This window comes from Saccostrea cucullata, unplaced genomic scaffold (genome assembly GCF_032062105.1).
Source record: "Saccostrea cucullata isolate Sc308-1 unplaced genomic scaffold, CSIRO_AGI_Scuc_v1 ctg950, whole genome shotgun sequence".
Taxonomy (NCBI): domain Eukaryota; kingdom Metazoa; phylum Mollusca; class Bivalvia; order Ostreida; family Ostreidae; genus Saccostrea; species Saccostrea cuccullata.
In genome coordinates, this window is record NW_026940462.1 from 82,555 (window position 1) to 101,102 (window position 18,548).

The following is an 18,548-nucleotide window of genomic DNA, read 5'->3' on the forward strand; positions in this document are numbered from 1 at the left end:
AATCACCAAAATGCGTTAAATATTAAGCATTTAATTGATTATTTTTGTTTGCAAAGTTATTTAAAGAAACCTACTCATGTAAAGTACAGAAAAGCAATCTCATGTTTTAGACATTCAGCACATATTTTAAAGGTAGAAACAGGTAGAAATGTGGGGAAGCTGTAAACCCTTTATCCATAGACAAATTGTGATCAAATTATAGGATAATGGAAAAGGGAGCGAAAATATACTGCTGACTCGAAACATTAGACAAGCAGATCAACTTTAGGTGCCTATAGACTAGGACACTTGTCTAATCTGCACATCAATTGTTCCATAGAAAACTGAACAGACTGGACATCATTTCATTTACATTAATTTAATGAAACGAACTAAAAATTTACACATGATAAGCACAATTGTAAAATCTAAATAAATGGAATAATAAACATTCCGATAAGGCGACTTTTTCTGTGCTTTTATAAACATAAAAGCCATAGTAATGCATTAAACTCGATACATGTATATATATTATATGCTGAATTAAAACCTATCTAAAAGGGCCAGTCCAAAGACTATTTCTACTTACCTAGGTATTTAAACCTACCCAAAGAAGCTATTTTTGCCTACTTTTTGCTTTACTTACATTTTGCAGCCAAACGCAGACACTATGGTAAGTTTGACAAAAAATGATTACTTTGTTACTTAACAATTTTGCATAGTTGTTTATGCAAAATTGACAATTTACAAAGTAATCATATTTTGGCCAAAATTTTATCATATTCATCATAAGTGTTACTGGATAACGAAACTCTTTGGTGCTCAACATATCGTGCTGTCCCTGCACTTAGCTACAAAATGTAAGTAAATCAAAAAGTTGGTAAAAATGCTACTTTTGGTAGGCCTACTTACCTACATAGCTATAATTACTTTGGTAGAAATAGGCTTTGTACTGGACCTGTCTAAGAAAAACCTAAAATAGTTGAAAATAAAAATGAAAATTCAAAAGGCATCATATGTCACAATATGCACCTGAGTTATCTTTTTTAAGTTTTAATGATCATGGTGATACCAGAGTACTTTTATAAATATTCACTTACACATAATTTACACATGACACTCCATTTAAACAACATTGATCTAACTCAACCAAGGACATGGTTGAAATTTGCCTTTTGGTTCTGAGGCAGTAAAAAAAGACAATAAACTACAGATCAAACTTCAATAAGAAAAAGTTCATGTAACGTTTTGCTTTGTTGAACAACTTTTCATAATTTGTTTTCCTCTGTGGTATATTATACAGAAGTTGCAATATAGAGATTCAAGAAATTGAACACTATTGGGTACACTAACACTGTCAGGTAAAATTTTACATGACAGTTCTAAATGTTTCATAAAAAATATCCAATGAAAGACTTATAATTTTAAATTAACACTACTTTAACTCAGTATTATTTGTATAAAATCTTATCTAAAAAACAAAGTTTGAACTTCTTAAATTATATACAAATATCAGAATAAAATTGCAAAATATTGAATAGTTTGAGTACAATCTCATTAAAGAAAAATATATTATGTAAAAATTAAATGGTTTTAATATGGCAAAAAATATATTTATGAAACTGGAACTAAATGTATGTTTAAAAGCAGAAATTAGTGAGCAATAACTGCAATCATGAAATTACAATGGATGTACAAAAAAAACACAAAAAAACATAGGTAATCAGAGACAACAGAGTTCACTTCAATGAATGATGTCTTTAAGTAAGGCAAATTCCCACATTGGACTATTAATCTAGAAATGTATATCCTAAGATACAATATTATATAGTTTTGATCTGATAAGGCTTGCAGTTACTCTATCTGATTAAAATCAGTACACAGAATGTAGAGATCAATGTGAGCTGATCAAAGGTTCTGATTTTAATCAGATTGGCAGTGACTAACCTGGGAATGAACTTATCCAAAAACTTCATACTAGTCACTCATTCAGAAAACGTCATTCAAATACAGCATCTTGAACAAGTTTCAGAGTGCTTTTCCCTTGATGCATCTTCCATGCAAGTTTGGTTCAGATACATGTAGGCCTTACATTTTCTTGGTAATTGACCTGCACCATAAACTAGCCTAATCATTCACCTGGAAAATATAGGTCAAATCCAACATTCAAAGCAAGTCAAATAATGTGCAACCTTAGATATATCATCAATGCAAGCTTGATCAACATAGGGTTTATAATTCCCTTAGAAATGAACCAGCTCCAAAACTTAAAACTGGTCAATCATCTGGAAATTTAGGTCAAATCCAGCATCACAAGCAAGTCTGCTAGCATGCATCCTTAGATGTATTATCCATGCAAGTCTGGTCAACATAAGGCTTATACTTACTTATATGAGGCCTGCTAAAAAAAAACTTTAACCTGCTCTAAAAACATTAATATGGTCATTCCTTAGCTGCAACTGCAGCAGCTGAAACCTTGACTGGTTCAATGATATACACTAGAAGCATCTTGGTTGCATCTCTGATTCAAGTAGGGCATAGAAATACTCAAAAAGAAACCTACATCAAAAACTGAATTTTGGGACGCCAATGTGGAGGGTATCACAAAAGCAGAGCTGAAAACATTTTAAAACAAAAAATCGTAAGAATACGCCAGAGGCCATTTAAGATCCCGAAGTCGCTGGATATTTTTCCATTTTGTTTTTTTTAAAATATCTGATATCAAAAGAAAGCATAGATAATAAAAGATTGATAAAACAAGTACGCACTATAAGTAATACAACTTTCTTACTGAAGTGAATACTGAAGACAGCCAAGTAATACTCTAGGGAAATAAACATTACTTGTATGACATCTCACATACTGTTTTTCAAATAAATGCTAACATGTCACATTTCATTATCATTTTTTGAAAATTTGAATCCATACATAACTTAAATATCAAACACTCGATAGACTCCAAGCAATCATATACATGTACACTCGATATTTTCAGAATCATTACTGTCAAATTATGCTTCTCTATGTAAATGCTGCCTTCATTTTTAATTTTAACCTGAGTCGAGATTCATTATGGAACATTTCACATTTATCATGTTTATATCAATAATACCTAAAATGTTTTTAAATATTTTCTTATAGTCTGCTCTAGATTTCCTAGCTGAAAACTATTAAATTCCTTGTATACACTGTAGAAACGATCTTTATTGTCCAACTCTTCTAATTCCTTCACAGACCTCACTGTTTTGTTAAGCTTGTGTGCAAATCGAACACCCACATCCAGCTTTTTTGAAGAGACCTCCAGGCAGTACACAAGAATAACTAAAGCTGGAAAAGAAATAAAGACATTGGAAAAGTTATACCAGATAAGGCATGCAGATATGAACAAAAAAATATCACCCCTCTAATGTAAGCTTTCTTTCATTATGCTGAATTCTGCACAGTGTTCAGTGTTGGAGTTGGGAGAACACATTTCAACTTGATTGTCAGAATCTTTGGCATTTTTATTAGTTTTAGACGCTTATGTTTCTCTGCAGGCAAATGCATTAACTATAATGCCAGTAGCAAATATATAACAGACACCTCTTGGACTTATAAACATCTCTATCAATACTTCGAAGAAGCTGACATGCATGTTCCAGAAATTTAAACATTATTTCAACATACCGGGTATATTACTTTTCATAATGAAAGAAAACTACCAGGGTACGTAAAAGTTCATGATGATAGAAGACTAGTATGCAAATGAACTAAGTAATCAAAAGATCTGACATTTCATAAAAAGCATGAATTAGATTGTCTTACCAAAACTATCCATTAGGCTTCTAACTGTTTCTCTTTTGATGCAAAGTTTTGTATTTTTTGGCAGGTGTGGTTCCAATATTTCATTTTTTTCATTGAAGTCAACAAATACTAAAAATACCTGTTAAAAGACAATGCTGTTGTAAAATGCAATCCATCATTCCAAATACTGTAGAAGTACTTTTTTCCGCGTGGTATTAATTTACGCTATGTACGCGGTCACAAATTTTCCGCGGAAATTTGTCCAAGCGTACTTGATATAAATGTAAGACTTATAGTGACAGTCTAGAAAATCCGCGTAATTTTCTACCTGCGGATTAAACAGAAATTGAGATTCCGCGGAATTATGACCCCGTGGAAAAAAGTACGTCTACAGTACATGTATACATGTATTTCAAATGCATGCTTGATTTAACAATAAGCAGCAAGTTACTGTTCATCATCTCAAACTACGGTGCAGAGTCCACATCGAGCTATCTCCTACAAGAGGCTGTTTGATCACATAACTTGTTGTCATCCGATTATGCTTTACTTGAATTGGTCTATATTTTAACGAGTTACAAAATATTCTTTTTTCATTCAATCATAACCAGAATCTGAGAGGATAGTACTCTGGCTAAGGTAAAAATTTGTGCAGCTTTGAGACAGCTTTAACCATGTAATCGTCTGCCACAGATACAAGAGGCCCATGGGCCATAAGGCTCACTTGAGTCACGCACAGTCGCTGACCCTGTTGTCTCTTCAGAGTCTTAAAGTTTTTATTTTAATTATGTGTTTATTTACCCCTTTTTAATTGCTCAATATTATGGACCAAAATTTAGCCCTTAAGGAGCAATGATTTAATCAAAGTTAATTCAATCCTCACAACACTAGGATCCTTAAGTACCAATATCATGACCTAGCTGTTCTGACGAAGGTTCTTTCTTCTTTAAACATGTAGTATATAAAATCCCTAACCCAAAGTAGAGAGAGAAAATCAAAGGCATGAAGGGCCTGTGAGTTGACTCGCTTGAGTTAATTTAGCTTTTTTATACATCTAGAGACCATACCTTATATTCAGTTTATTTTGCATCTTAAGAGATTGAATATTATATGTTCGGTTCAAAAATAAAGTGTATATTGCTTTTCCTTTATATATACAGGCTGGCACTAATGGGCTTCCATACATATTATTGTGAAAATCAGCTCTGCAAAACTGTATTCTATAATGAATTTAAGGACACTAGCTGCTGTGTTCAGTGTTTTGGAGTAATTAGTTTAATGACTCTCACAGCAAATCTGGATTCTAAAAATAGATTTCTCAAGCACACTAGCTGCAGCTAATGGGAGCAGCAGGTGTTTGTGTTAGGGAGTATTCTAGGTCAATTATAAATAAACTTCAGATGGGAAGATTAGATCCGCCTAACATGCTTGAACATATATTCATACACAGTAATTGTACATCATACAGATATTTAATCAAAAATTTCTTTAAAAGCATGAAGATATAAATAATGTAACAGTATGAAATTTTATACAAATTTTACCTCCTAAGTTTATACAATCACTCAAACAAAAGCATTTTTTGCTAGAACTATCATATTTGGCATATGGATCACCTTAATGAATGCGTGAAAAAATTTACAGTTCTGAAACGGCTATGTCAACAGGGAGTAGCTCGCTACGCGAGCCAACTCAATAAAAAAAATCATTTCACACAAACTTTGTATGCTTTGTTTATAAATATGTGAATGTCTTGCCACTCTTAAAACATTTCATTCTATATTCTTCCTTGTAAAAAATCTTGTTAAATTCTGCCTTGTTATAAATCTCCCCTGTAAAACTCTGCCTATTCTTCAACCTATTCCCAAGAACCATGATCTGAAGAAACTTGAATCAAACCTACCAGAGAATGCTTGCACATAAATACAACTAACCAATTGGCTCTGCCATTATTGAGAAGGAAATTTTTGAAGATATAATTTTTTCCTATTTATTCAGTGTAAACTTTGATTGCCTAATGCAACCACAATTCCCTGCAGGTCATGATCTTAATGTAACATTTTTTATATACTTCAATTTCAATATGACTAGAATTGGCCTTGCTGTTCTTGAGAAGAAATTTAAGACTGCCTCACGTGGTTCCGCAGTGGATCAAGATTTCAACAATTTCAGTCTACACTAAGCCTACCTGTGGATGATTCCAAATATTTATCCCTAATAAGCTTTGCTAATCATGAAAAGAAAATTTTTAAACATTAAACTGTATTTTCCTTATAACTTTGATTGCCTAAAATTAACATTCCCCCCCCCCCCCCACTTCAATAGTCATGATATGAACAATTGGAATCTAAAATATCTAATGCTTTAACCTAATTTTTATCTTTTCTAGATCAGTGGTTCTGGAAAAACTTAAACCATTAATTTTGACTTTATAAATAATGTTTTCTTAATTATCTATCACTGAAGTCCTAGTAATTGATCAAAACTTTAATCGATCATCCCCTTGTCCAAAGAATGTTTTGTGGCAATCTTGTTTGAAATTAGCTTTATGGTTCTAGAGAATATGAAAAAGTGAAAGTTTACAACAAAAACAACAACACCAACAATGACAAACAGAAAATGTTGACCATAAAAGCTCACTTGAGCCTTCAGCTCTCAGGGCTCAGATGAACTTATAATATGTAACAATTGCAGACAAACCCTGATAAGTTTACAATTGTCATCATTCTTACATCAATACTGTCAAATAACGTAAATAAACTGAAACTCATTTTGAACTAAATAATTTTCATACAAATTCAGATGGAAGTAAATTCCTTCATTTTACTGAATCATGTTATAAATTTCCTTACTGGATTCAATGTACATTGTACACATACCTTAGAGGGAGGAATGGTATTGAGGTTGTCTGGTTCTGTTATAACAACACGCTTGGTTTGTAGGTGAACATCCTTCAGGCGATCCATTAATGATTTCATCAGTGGCATGTGGCATGATTCCACATTATTATTTGAAAAACTTACTATGCACAAAGAATTTTCTAACTTTTGTCGATATCTCTGAAAAAAACATTAAAAAAAAACATAAAAGTATTAACTTCTTTCCTTTATCATGTTCATTAGATTAAGTTTTCCCAGTTTCATACAATTATCATTGAAGATGTCACATATATACTAGTGCTAATTGTAACGGGAACCGTTACAGATGTTCCCCAAACGCTCCCCAACTCCCTTTTGTGCCATATTCCATGTAAGCCTTATTAAATAAGACAACATCTGTGCATTTTTGCCTTTAACAACGTTTTCGCAGAGGGATACCAATTATATTCAAATTTTAACATTGCAGGCGTGAGCATGTGAATGCACGTGCGCAATGATCATATCATCTTGTCTACAATTTTCTATATATCTAAATATACTATATCTTAAACCATTTAGTCCAAAAGTATTAAAAATCACTCATTCAAGTGTATTTTTAATTTCACTCTTTCCAAATGCACGCACGTGCGTGCACGTGCATGATGACCATACCTTCTTGTAGGAGGCCCTTATATCTATCTATATTCTAAATCCCATCCTGTTTGGTTGAAAACCAAGGGAATTATAGCCATTTCAAGTTTCAGCCAATCAGATAGCAGCACACGTGCATGCGCATTTCATGATTTTTTTCTAAATCATATTGTAGGATATCCCAATGCATGGAATATGTTTTAAATTTCAAAGCATTTCGTCAAAAAACAAAGGAGATATAGCCATTCAAAGTTTCAGCCAATCAGGTTGCAGCACACGTGCATGCGCGTGATTTCTTGAAATTTTTAGTATATCAAATTGCAGGATATCCTAATGCAAGTCTATGTTTTAAATTCCAAAGCATTTCGTCAAAAAACAAAGGAGATATAGCCATTTAAAGTTTCAGCCAATCAGATTGCAGCGCACGTGCATGCGCGTGATTTCATGAAATTTTTTCCATTCTATATTGTTGGATGTCCTAATTCATGACAACGTTTAAAATTTCAAAGCATTTCGTCAAAAAACAAAAGAGAAATTGAGATTTTTGTTTCAGCCAATCAGAGCAAGGCGCACGTGCATGCGCGTGAGTTTGTGCTAATTTGACAGTGTCATATTATTAACACTGTTAATATATCTTTATGTAATGAGTTTCAAAGCATTTCATCAAAAAATGTAAAAGTTATGGCCATATTCAGTATATCTGTCATTTCACTCACTTCACGCGCACGCACGTGCATGCGAATGCGCGCAAAATGACCTTCGTTCCGCACACCTACACTACACACCTATTAACCCTAAAAAGGTTTTAGCTCAGTTGGGTGAACAGTTTCTGAGAACACTCGCGGACAAAAAAGTACCGGAGAACAAAGAAGAAAAAAAAGAATAATAATAATAATAACTAGTGCTAATTGTAACGGGACCGTTACAGATGTTCCCCAAACGCTCTCCAACTCCCTTTTGGTGCCATATTCCCTGTAAGCTTCATTAAATAAGACAAACTCTATGCATCTGAGATTTTAACAACATTTACAAAGAAGTGTACAAAAATCATTTAAACTTTAGCATTGCACGCGTGCACATGTGAATGCATGTGCGTCATGACCATATCATCTTGTTCACACAATCTATATTTTTAATACACTGAATATTAAAGTATTTAATCCAAAATTATTTAGAAAATACGCTCATTCAAGTGTATGTTTGATTTTACTCATTTCACGTGCACGCACGTGCATACATGAGCATGGTGACCATACCTTCTTGTAGAAGTCCATTACATCTATCTATGTTCTAAATTCCACCCTGTTTGGGTGAAAACTAAGGCAGTTATAGCTGTTTAAAGTTTCAGCCAATCAGATTGCAGCCCATGTACACGCACGTGTATGCATGTGCATGGTGACCATACCTACTTGTAGAAGTCCATTATACCTATCAATGTTCCAAATCCAATCCTGTCTGGTTGAAAACCAAGGGAGTTATAGCTGTTTAAAGTTTCAGCCAATCAGATTGCAGCGCACGTGCATGCACGTGTTTTCATGACAATTGCTTTATTTCATGCTGTAGGATATCCTAATGCATGGCTATCTTCAAAAGTTCAAAGGATTTCGTCAAAAAACAAGAAAGATATTGAGACTTTAGTTGCAGCCAATCAGAGCGAAGTGCACGTGCATGCGCGTGAGATCTTGCTATTTTCACCATGTCGTCATGTCTATACTACTAATATATCCTCTCATTATGAGTTTCAAAGCATTTCATCTAAAAATAGAACAGTTGTGGCTATATCTATTATATTGGTCATTTCACGTGTTGCACGTGCACGCTCTTGCAAGCACGTGCGCGCAAAATGACCTTGATTCCGCAAATCTACATAACATGTCTACTAACCCTAAAAAGGTTTTACCTACATCGGACGAACAGTTTACAAGATCATTCCCGGACAAAAAAGTTCCAGGAAGAAGAAGAAGAAGAAGAAGAAGAAGAAGAAAAATAATAATAATAATAAGAAACAGAGTAAAAAAAATATGTTCCACAACTTCATTTGGGGAACATAATAAGAAACCGAGTAAAAACAATATGTTCCCAAACTCCGTTTGGGGAACATAATAACAGCATTTCCTTCTTGAGAAAACTACCAAATTTTCTAGAAATTGCTTAAAAGTGGGACATTGAGAATTGTGGACAAAAAATATAATTCCTAAAAACCTAAATTATACGTGAGAATACAGAAGCTCATTACTTCCATGGGACAAATTGAATTTCTTGACTACATGTATCCATTGTATGATGGAAAACAATCGATAAGGCTTTGCTAAAGAACTATCCATTATTTATTTTGCAACTACCCCTTGCTTTGACCTAACAAAATACATGGTTACTGTCTTGAAATGTAAGCGATATTTGGGTTCAGGTTGAAACCGTGATGGAGGGCTCGGCAAGCCTCACCCTCTATCACGTTTTCTTACCCTCGCTCATATATCACTTATATTTCAAGACAGTGACCAGGTATTTTATATATGCAAATCTAGATTGAATTTCAATTATGTAACTTGAAAGGTCACAGTGTCTTGAAAACTAAGGGGATTAATTTTCTTTTATAAACTGACTAAGTTTGATGAGTTCTAATTAAAAGTCACCTTGTCCTAGTTTTATTATGCAACACAACTACCCAAGCTGTCTAATTCTGAAGATTCTAGCTAGGCCTCATAGTATTTAAGTGTATGGACTGGACACAAGAATCTAAGAAATGGATGGATAGACCGAGAGGATCATCAAGTTAGAAGGACATATAATGACGAGATGTGTTTGTGAAACACTATGCGCCCGGTGGCAACAAAGTTCGAAAAAGCTATTTTTAGCATGTAGGTCATAATCAAGGCCAAAAGTTCATTGATGTTATTTGAAAGAACTTAATTAGTGGAGTATGCATACCAAATATGAAGTCTCAATCTCATATGGTTCAAAAGCTATGGCGAACGTTCGAGAAAGCTATTTTTAGCATATGCCACAGTCAAGATCACAAGGTCTTTGACCTTGGTGACATTTGAAAGACCTAAATTATTGAAGTATGCATACCAAATATGATATTTCTATCTTTCATGGTTCAAAAGTTATGGAGAAGGATAATTTTGGAAAACAGACTAAAAGACAAACAGACAGGTCAAAAACAATATACACCCCTGATCGATAGACCTGGGCACATAAAAAGATGAAAACCCTACTAAAAAGCTAATGTACATCAAAAAACAAGAGCAAAGATTCTACATTACATAACAAACCTCTATATCGGAATCTAGTGAAGTGGATGGGGATTTTGGGGCTGGTTTTTTTCCTCCGTCATTATTTGTGTTTGGTTTGGTCTTCTTGTAACATCTCGAGCAGACTCGACACACACAGTAACAACAACAAATATCCAAAAGAATCGAAAATATGACAGCCACCATGGATGCAACAATGGAATGATCTGTTATATCATTGAAATAGCCTAGGAAATAAAATATGATTTTTAATCTTCATTTGATAAGAAAAAAAAACAACAAAAAATAATAAATTTTATCTTCAATAATGTCAACAGGAATCTATTTATATGCAGAAAAGAGCTGCACATGTCAAAGTAAGAAAGATATTGTTCAACATATTATTATTTAATTATCTTGCTTTCTTTGGAAAAATTTGATCCTACATTATTCTTATTTGCAAAGAGATGTTTTGTTTATTTCACTACAAAAAAATTATGACCAATTAAAAATATTGTGATGCATATCACATACTAAGATGATTGCCTTCATAAGCGGCAACCTTGTTGGCTTAATAAGTTAATTCATTTGATTTGTAAATCCAGCTCCATTAGTATGAGTATCCCAAAGCTATTTGGAATACCACTATTAGTGAAAAACTTGTTAGAACTTGGCAAAATGTTAAATATTGTAATTTGATTAGAAAATTGTGAGTATTGAATTGTGCACATCATATCGGAAGCCAACCACTTCTCGCAGTTTCCTCACTGGGTATTTTGAAAACTTCACAACACTTTCTCTGCAGTGCTAGTACCTAAATATTATAATTAATGTCAATGTATATTTTACATGTTTTACATCTGATTAATAAAATTAATAATATAAGGCTATAAACATTACACAAAGAAAACGAAGAATTCTGAGATTGACAAAATCAATAAAGGCATTCATGCCATGAATTAAACATTTCTAAAAGAAAACTTTCATTTAATATCATAGTTGATTTAAAGTGAGTTATTTTCTTGCACCTCAATTTCTTTAAAGTGATTGGGGGATTGGCTTTCTTAAGCCTCAGCTCCATTCATTTGAAAAAGAGGTACTCAAAAATATGGTATTGACCCAATAGTTAAGTTCAAAGGTGCATTTTTGGAAATACTCAAAAACTTTGTACTTGCTCAATAATAAAGTCCAAACTGGCAAAGGTGCACTTATGGAAACAAATTAACTACAATTACTTACCATAAAAAATAGGTTTTTTTAAAGTTGACCAATTTGAAGTATTGGAAAGAAATACTAAGGTATTATTTGTAACATTAACTAGGGTCACAGTTACAGATGAAATAATGGTACTCGCAACTTCCACATAATGAGAAAAGTTGAAGCGCTCCGATTTTTCTTTTTGTAACAGTTTTTCAATTCTGTTCAGTTTTTCATCAATATCACTTTCAGGACCAGTCAAAAATCTATCCCCACTTTTGTCTTCTGATTTGTCCTCTAATCTTTCCATTATCTTTTCCTCCAGTTTACGTAGATTATCTAATTTGGTATCTAAGTTTTTAATTAATTTATCTTCCATCTCTTGCATCTGTTTGCTGTACTTTTCCATTGCCCTCTGCACACCACTATTTATAATGTTGTTCAACATTTCAGGTGTTATAACTGTTTGTACTTCTCCCTGTTTATAGTGCTGCACCTCACTTGTCTGTGGGTTTTCCTTCTGGACTTTTTGCAGCTCTTTCTGAACCATGAATTTTATGTAGTCATTCATGTCTTCCAGACTAGTTTTACTTGGGCTACTGGGATTTTTAAGATCAGCTTCTGATTTGTCAGCTGGGCCAATATTCTTGTATATTACACCTCCAAATAATGCTCTGAAATGAGATATAAATATTTCTTAAAATATGACTATATGCAGTAACAGCTCATTGAGATACAATTATACCTTGATGGATATACTGTAGAAGTACTTTTTTTCCGCGTGGTATTAATTTACACTATGTATGCGGTCACAGATAATCCGCGGAAATTTATCCAAGCGTACTTAATATAAATGTAAGGCATATAGTGACAGTCAAGAAAATCTGCGTAATTTTCTACCTGCAGATTAAACAGAAATTGAGATTCCGCGGAATTATGACCCCGCGGATAAAAGTAGGTCTACAGTACATGAATGTTTAAAAGAGGATCATGGTGCCAAAATCCATGTGCAGAAAGGAAAAAAATTGTACACTTTGAATAGAAAACTATTGGAATGGCCAAAATCACCACATATGAACCCAAGTTTCTATGCTAATGGAACTGCTAAAATAAGCCATTACATAATCATCATCACTCTACAGAAAGTGTTATAACAAGCAATTCAGCAATGTAAACTATTGAGAGAATTTTAAAAAAATTCAATCTAGCTTATACTCCTAAAATAATTAGCAAGCATTTTTAGCAAATCAGGGTTTGACACTAAGTTTTAAGGATATTAGTCTTGCCATACTAGTAGTGCTTCTTTACTGTTACAATGACACAAGACATAGTATGTCTTTAAGTTAGAGAAAAAATGATGCATACATGTACAGTTAAATACTGAACTGACTCAGAATTGCCTAATTATTCCCCAAAAAGCTAGAAAGCAAAACAAAAATACATTCTGGTTTTCCTGTTAAAATTGTGAAAATTAAACCTCAGAAATTTAATCACAGTGTTTGCCTGGAACTTTTATTGGTTTGTTCAGACTAATACAGTTTTCTTAGTCTAAATAAAAATGTACAGTAAAACCTGTCTAACCCATATAACACTGGTTTCAACAAAAATGGCTAGATTAGACAAAACATTTTAAACATGTTAAACATTTTAAACAAGTAACTTTACCAAAAATGTCTGTATTAGTCTGAGATTAACAGACTCATTGATGTGAATGTCAAACCCTGCAATTTGTGTGCAAATTTTAAAATTTTTACCATATATATTGATGTTAATTTCCACCAATGCCTGAAAGTATTTATAGAATAAACATAGTGAAAGCACAAAAAAAATTTTAAAAAGAAAGACTTATTTTGAATGTTAGTATTTGTTAAAGATTTGTGCTTCATGCATGGTTGGAAAAATGTAATACCAGAACTGTGTATTTTACATATAAATTAATTTCTTTAATTCAGAATGTCTAACAAGAAGCTTGTATGTCCTTCAAACTTCAGTAATCTGCAGAATTTTATGTCCTGTAGAACGTAAGATCATAAAATATTATATTCATAACATTTTTCTCAATTCTAGTACATTAAATTAATTGCTTTGAACATGTTGAAACATCACAGTAGGCTTGCCTGTAGATTAGTGAAATACGTACGACATGTACATTCACTTTTACTTTAAATTAGTCCAATTTCTAACCCTAAATACATAAATGTATTAAAAATCACTAACATGATAATGTTGCCATGACATGTCCCTAAATTTTTTTTTTCTGAGAAACCCAGACATTCAACAATGTATAAGTTTACATTTTTACAGCCTCGATATTTAAGTCACAGCCTAATAAGCTTATCAGTTATCATGGCACTGACTTAATCAATGAATATTATATAAGAGCTGAAGCCATATACTTGTTACACATGTAAATGAATTATTTTACACTCATATTTGTCTTGTGACTACATCATGCATATAAACATTACATATAATATATATTGTGTATAATTAAAATTGGTGCAAAAGTGAATTATGCTGTTCCATGATACACATGACAACTAGATTACTGTATTCTAAGCATTTGGTCACCAGCTATGAAACCTACTCAACTGCTAAAACCAACTCACTTACATGGACATGATGATACCTGCACTGGTTGCTATTGGTGATGGCATATTCAGTCAAATTCATGATGTTCTGAAACAAATGCAATAGGCAGAGTTATAATACAACATATGGCTATAATTAATTCTCAGTCTCTCACCTAACATATAACTAGGGCCTTCTTGTTCTTCATCATCAAGTTCTTGTTGCTATTGACTCCCATATAAAACTTCTATTTTTACCTTTTGTAGCCCTGTTCTACCTCCTGAAGTCATGATTTGAACAAACTTGAATGATGAATCTATTACTATCTGAGAAGTGAGGATGCTTCCATATAAATATGATTTAACATATCTTTGCCGATCCTGGGAAAAAGATTCTTAAAGACTTTTAAAGGTACAAGGACACAGATTTGAAGTTACATGTAATATTTTCTGTATAATATCACGAATTATATATTTTAATAGCATTTCACGCAAAATTAATTTAAAATTTTATTTCATTTAAAAGTAATTAAAACTTTAAATTTTTTGGCGGGTTTGATTGACAATTAAAGAGAAAATATTAACTTCAAATCTGTGTTCAAGTACCTTTAAAATGTTTTCTTATATAAAATTTGATTACCTATTCAGCACAATGTGAAGCCACCCTACTCAAAGAGAGAGAGAGAGATGGAGAGAGCCAGAGAATCAAGGAGGAGGGGAGGGGTGTTGACATGATTTGAACGAATTTGAATCTTGCCTATAGATTCTCGATATAATCATGAAAAACATGTACAATGATCATAGGTTTTTCTAAAACAGAGGATTTTTACAGATTCTTCCTCTGGATTTGAATTTCTTTGTAACACTTTGATTGCCATAAGTACTAACCAACCCAAAGGTCAAGTTCAAACCAATCTGATCATATCTTTCTTCAATTCTTGTGGATATGATTGATCATATAGCTTTGCATATTATCTGTATCCCAAGATTTTCAGTCTATAGATTTCTCCTTATTATCATTTAAAAAAATAAATTAACCATTGTAACCCAACCTTACCTCAGGGTGATATGTTACCTAAAAATAATTTATAAATTACATTATAATTTCATAAATAAAGTAAATCTAAATTCTATCATCGCTTTACTAACAGCGTGATGGTTTGCTTGATTGGGCGTGCTAAATTTTCATATGCTGATTATCATTTTATTCATCGAATGGATGTTTGATTTCAATGGAATCGATATTACTTTGCATATGAAACACAGAACCCAGCAATTCCAATGACAATACTGACTAATCACATGGAATAAACAACAATTACATGTGAATGGACAAAGCAAGTTTTACTTCCTATATAATGATATTGATAGCTACACAGTACAACAGTAGCAGAGTAGCTTTACTAATTCCATTCTTTAAATTTTCTTATACATGTTTACGTATTTGAAAACCCATCAAATCACAACAAATATAATACATGCTTTTTTGAGGACAGAAAACAGGCTTTGACTGACCACGTGTTGCTCCTGACTACAAATGCCGTACTGGGAAACATGCAATCATTCAATGTGATTGGCCAGTATTATTGGGGGTATTGTTGTATTCCTATGTTTCATATGTAAATTAGTATTGATTTCATTGATCCAATCGATGAGTAAAATGGTAACCAGCACACAAAATTTAAGCACGCTACATCAAGCAAACTGTCACGCTGTTTGTAAAATGACAATATATAAACATGCAATGCTTGTACACCTACGGATGTGCATATAAAATGTGATGCACGGCTGGAAATATGAATTTTTATTCAGCCATTGAAGAAAAATCTTACTCCCAATGGTTAAGGTGCTTGGGGAATATGGCTAAAGAAATCTTTAATTCTTCCCGTAAAAATATTGCAAATATTACAATATTAAAGCGATAAGACGGTTATTTCCTAAAATTTATGGGAAATTTAATCGGGATCGGGATGACATAAAATAAAATCAGTGACGTATGAATAATTTAAATTTCAAATCGGTAATAAAAACATTGTATCATTTTAATTTTAAATTCTATAAATATCAATATTATGAACCCAATTATATACAAGTTATTACAAATGTAGTAAATATAGCTTGATTTTTTTTAGTTTCTTCACGGATATTTCATATAACGTTACACTGCGTAAGTTCCTCGCTTTCCCTTTAGTATCACGCCAAAACACTACCGTTTGAAATGATTATAAATATATCAATCCAGCATTGACGTACTCTAACGATTTTTTAAACAGCAACCCTACTGTGTACCGATTTTTGATGCAATGTGGTATATCAAATTCAAAGACATTTAAAAATAAGATCAAACATGGAGAATCGAAAGTAGATCATCCTCCTTGATATGTTATATTGAAGATGAATAAAATAAATATCTGTGACTAAAAGTATTCGCTCCTAGATTTTTCATGGTGTTTTGACATTTTCATAAAGGTACCTACCCTGTGCACAAAAAAAAAAATCAGAAATCCTCCATTTGGTGGGACAGCAATGTTGATACTACTGTAACTGGAAATTCCAGAAGCCCCCGTTTTTTGGAGAATACCCATACAGAAGGGTAGAAGTTCCAATGAAGTGGTAGAAGCCCCATAAAATTGAATGATTTGGGGTACATAAAACCCTAAGGTGATGTTTAAATGACTGATATTGATATCCGTAAACTGTTATAGCCAATCTTACCTCAGAGTCGACAGAAATCGGGCGCCATTTCTTCTTTTCTTCATATACCGTACACCACGCCCGATCTAAAATCGCGATCGCTGAAGTCGTTTCGAGTAAATCATTAGCGTAATCGTGATCAAAAGTGAATAATATATTATATGATTTTTATTTTCAAAAAAAAAAAATATGAAAGGAAAGTTAAGACTATAAATGAAGCATTAAATATTTCCTAAATGAAATAAAATATAAATTATGAACATATTTCATGGCATACTTAATTGAATACTTTTATCCACACTGGTTTGTACCTACCAAAAAAGAATTCTATATCAAAAATCATTATGGAAAATATGAAAATATTTGTATAGCTGACGTGTTTTGTTTTGTTTTTTTTTTCGGTAATAAATTGGAACTACGAGTCCGATCAGTGATAAATGTGTTCAAGATGCAAGAGTTTCTCCAATATTTCCAGTTAGGATTTATTTATTTATTTAATTTTTTATCATTCTATTGACAAAAAATTATAATCAAAATTCTATGTGCAAATTAACAGCATTCAAAGACAAAATTTAATTTTATACACTGTAATTCATGGAAGCATTGGGTGTTGAGTGCACCATTCTTAGTATAAGTAGTAAAGCCTCCGCTTTCCCTATACAAATTAGAATAAATTAGACCTTCATAATTTATTTCCACTTTTTAAGTGAAATGCAAGAATATATTATATACATTACATGGTGCTTGAAAAATGAAATATTTAATTAGGTTGAGACCCCACTGACAATCTCAGTTTAGTGTTAATATTATTTAGGTTTATTCTCTATAGAGAAGTGGACAGGCTTTCGACTACATCTGAATGGATGTAGGCGAAAGCCTGTCCACTTCTCTATAGAGAATAACTTAGGTTATGCACTTTATAACCATAATTATGTATGACACGACAAATTCAAAAAAATGAGCTAAACATATTGATAGTTTCACAGTTGATAAACTAGATTTATGGACTGTAAACTATAGTTTAACTTTACAACCCGTAAACTATATAGTTAATAATTCGTTAATAATCTAAGTTTATCTGTCTGTAATAAAACGTTACACAATAGATTTTGTTGATAAATATAGATTCGCATCTGTAATTAACTATAATTTACCATCGTGATCGGACTATAGTAAGGAGTTGTTAATCAGTTTCACAAATCGTGAAACTATATTTATCAGCTCGTTATCGCGTTAACTATGGTTTACAAATGTAAAATATCTAGATTAACGTTGTGAACTATAGTTTCCAGTCCGTAAACTATAAGTTTACAACGGATAAACCTAGTTTATCGACTGTGAAACTATGTTTAGCTCGTTTTTTTTTTCATTTGGCATGCCATACATATGACCTTAGGTGTTATCACAGACAAGCTCAGCAGATTGGGGAAACTGAAGTAAAAACATGCCAAGAAACCTCGACCATTTTCAACAGGGATGGATTCAGTAAACTGCAGCAGAATTGAGAGGGTGTCCTTAGTTTTCAGTTTTTTAGTTATAGGACGCTCTTAAACTAGAATGTGTATACCTCTTCCTGGCATGGG

At 32.6% G+C, this 18,548-nt stretch overlaps 1 protein-coding gene across 1 annotated transcript; it reads right to left on the minus strand.

Annotated features, from left to right (window-relative positions):
* Positions 1-342: 342 nt before the first annotated feature.
* On the minus strand, positions 343-14,562 carry LOC134255442 (uncharacterized). Its single transcript, XM_062737975.1, has 7 exons — positions 14,530-14,562; positions 14,311-14,380; positions 11,744-12,397; positions 10,547-10,752; positions 6,642-6,821; positions 3,784-3,901; positions 343-3,306 (listed from the first exon to the last, which is right to left on the minus strand). Exons 1-7 carry the CDS (start codon positions 14,560-14,562, stop codon positions 3,092-3,094), a joined length of 1,476 nt encoding a protein of 491 aa, XP_062593959.1. The 3' UTR covers positions 343-3,091.
* Between the last annotated feature and the right edge of the window lie 3,986 nt (positions 14,563-18,548).

What these genes read in the sequence shown, in the direction of transcription:
- LOC134255442 (XM_062737975.1), bottom strand. Translation starts at nt 14,562, where the DNA reads ATGACTTCAGGAGGTAGAACAGGGCTACAAAAG. An exon ending in GTAGAACAGGGCTACAAAAG is followed by an intron (nt 14,381 to 14,529) that starts GTAAAAATAGAA and finishes CATTTGTTTCAG; the next exon opens with AACATCATGAATTTGACTGA. An exon ending in ATACCATTCCTCCCTCTAAG is followed by an intron (nt 3,902 to 6,641) that starts GTATGTGTACAA and finishes GTCTTTTAACAG; the next exon opens with GTATTTTTAGTATTTGTTGA.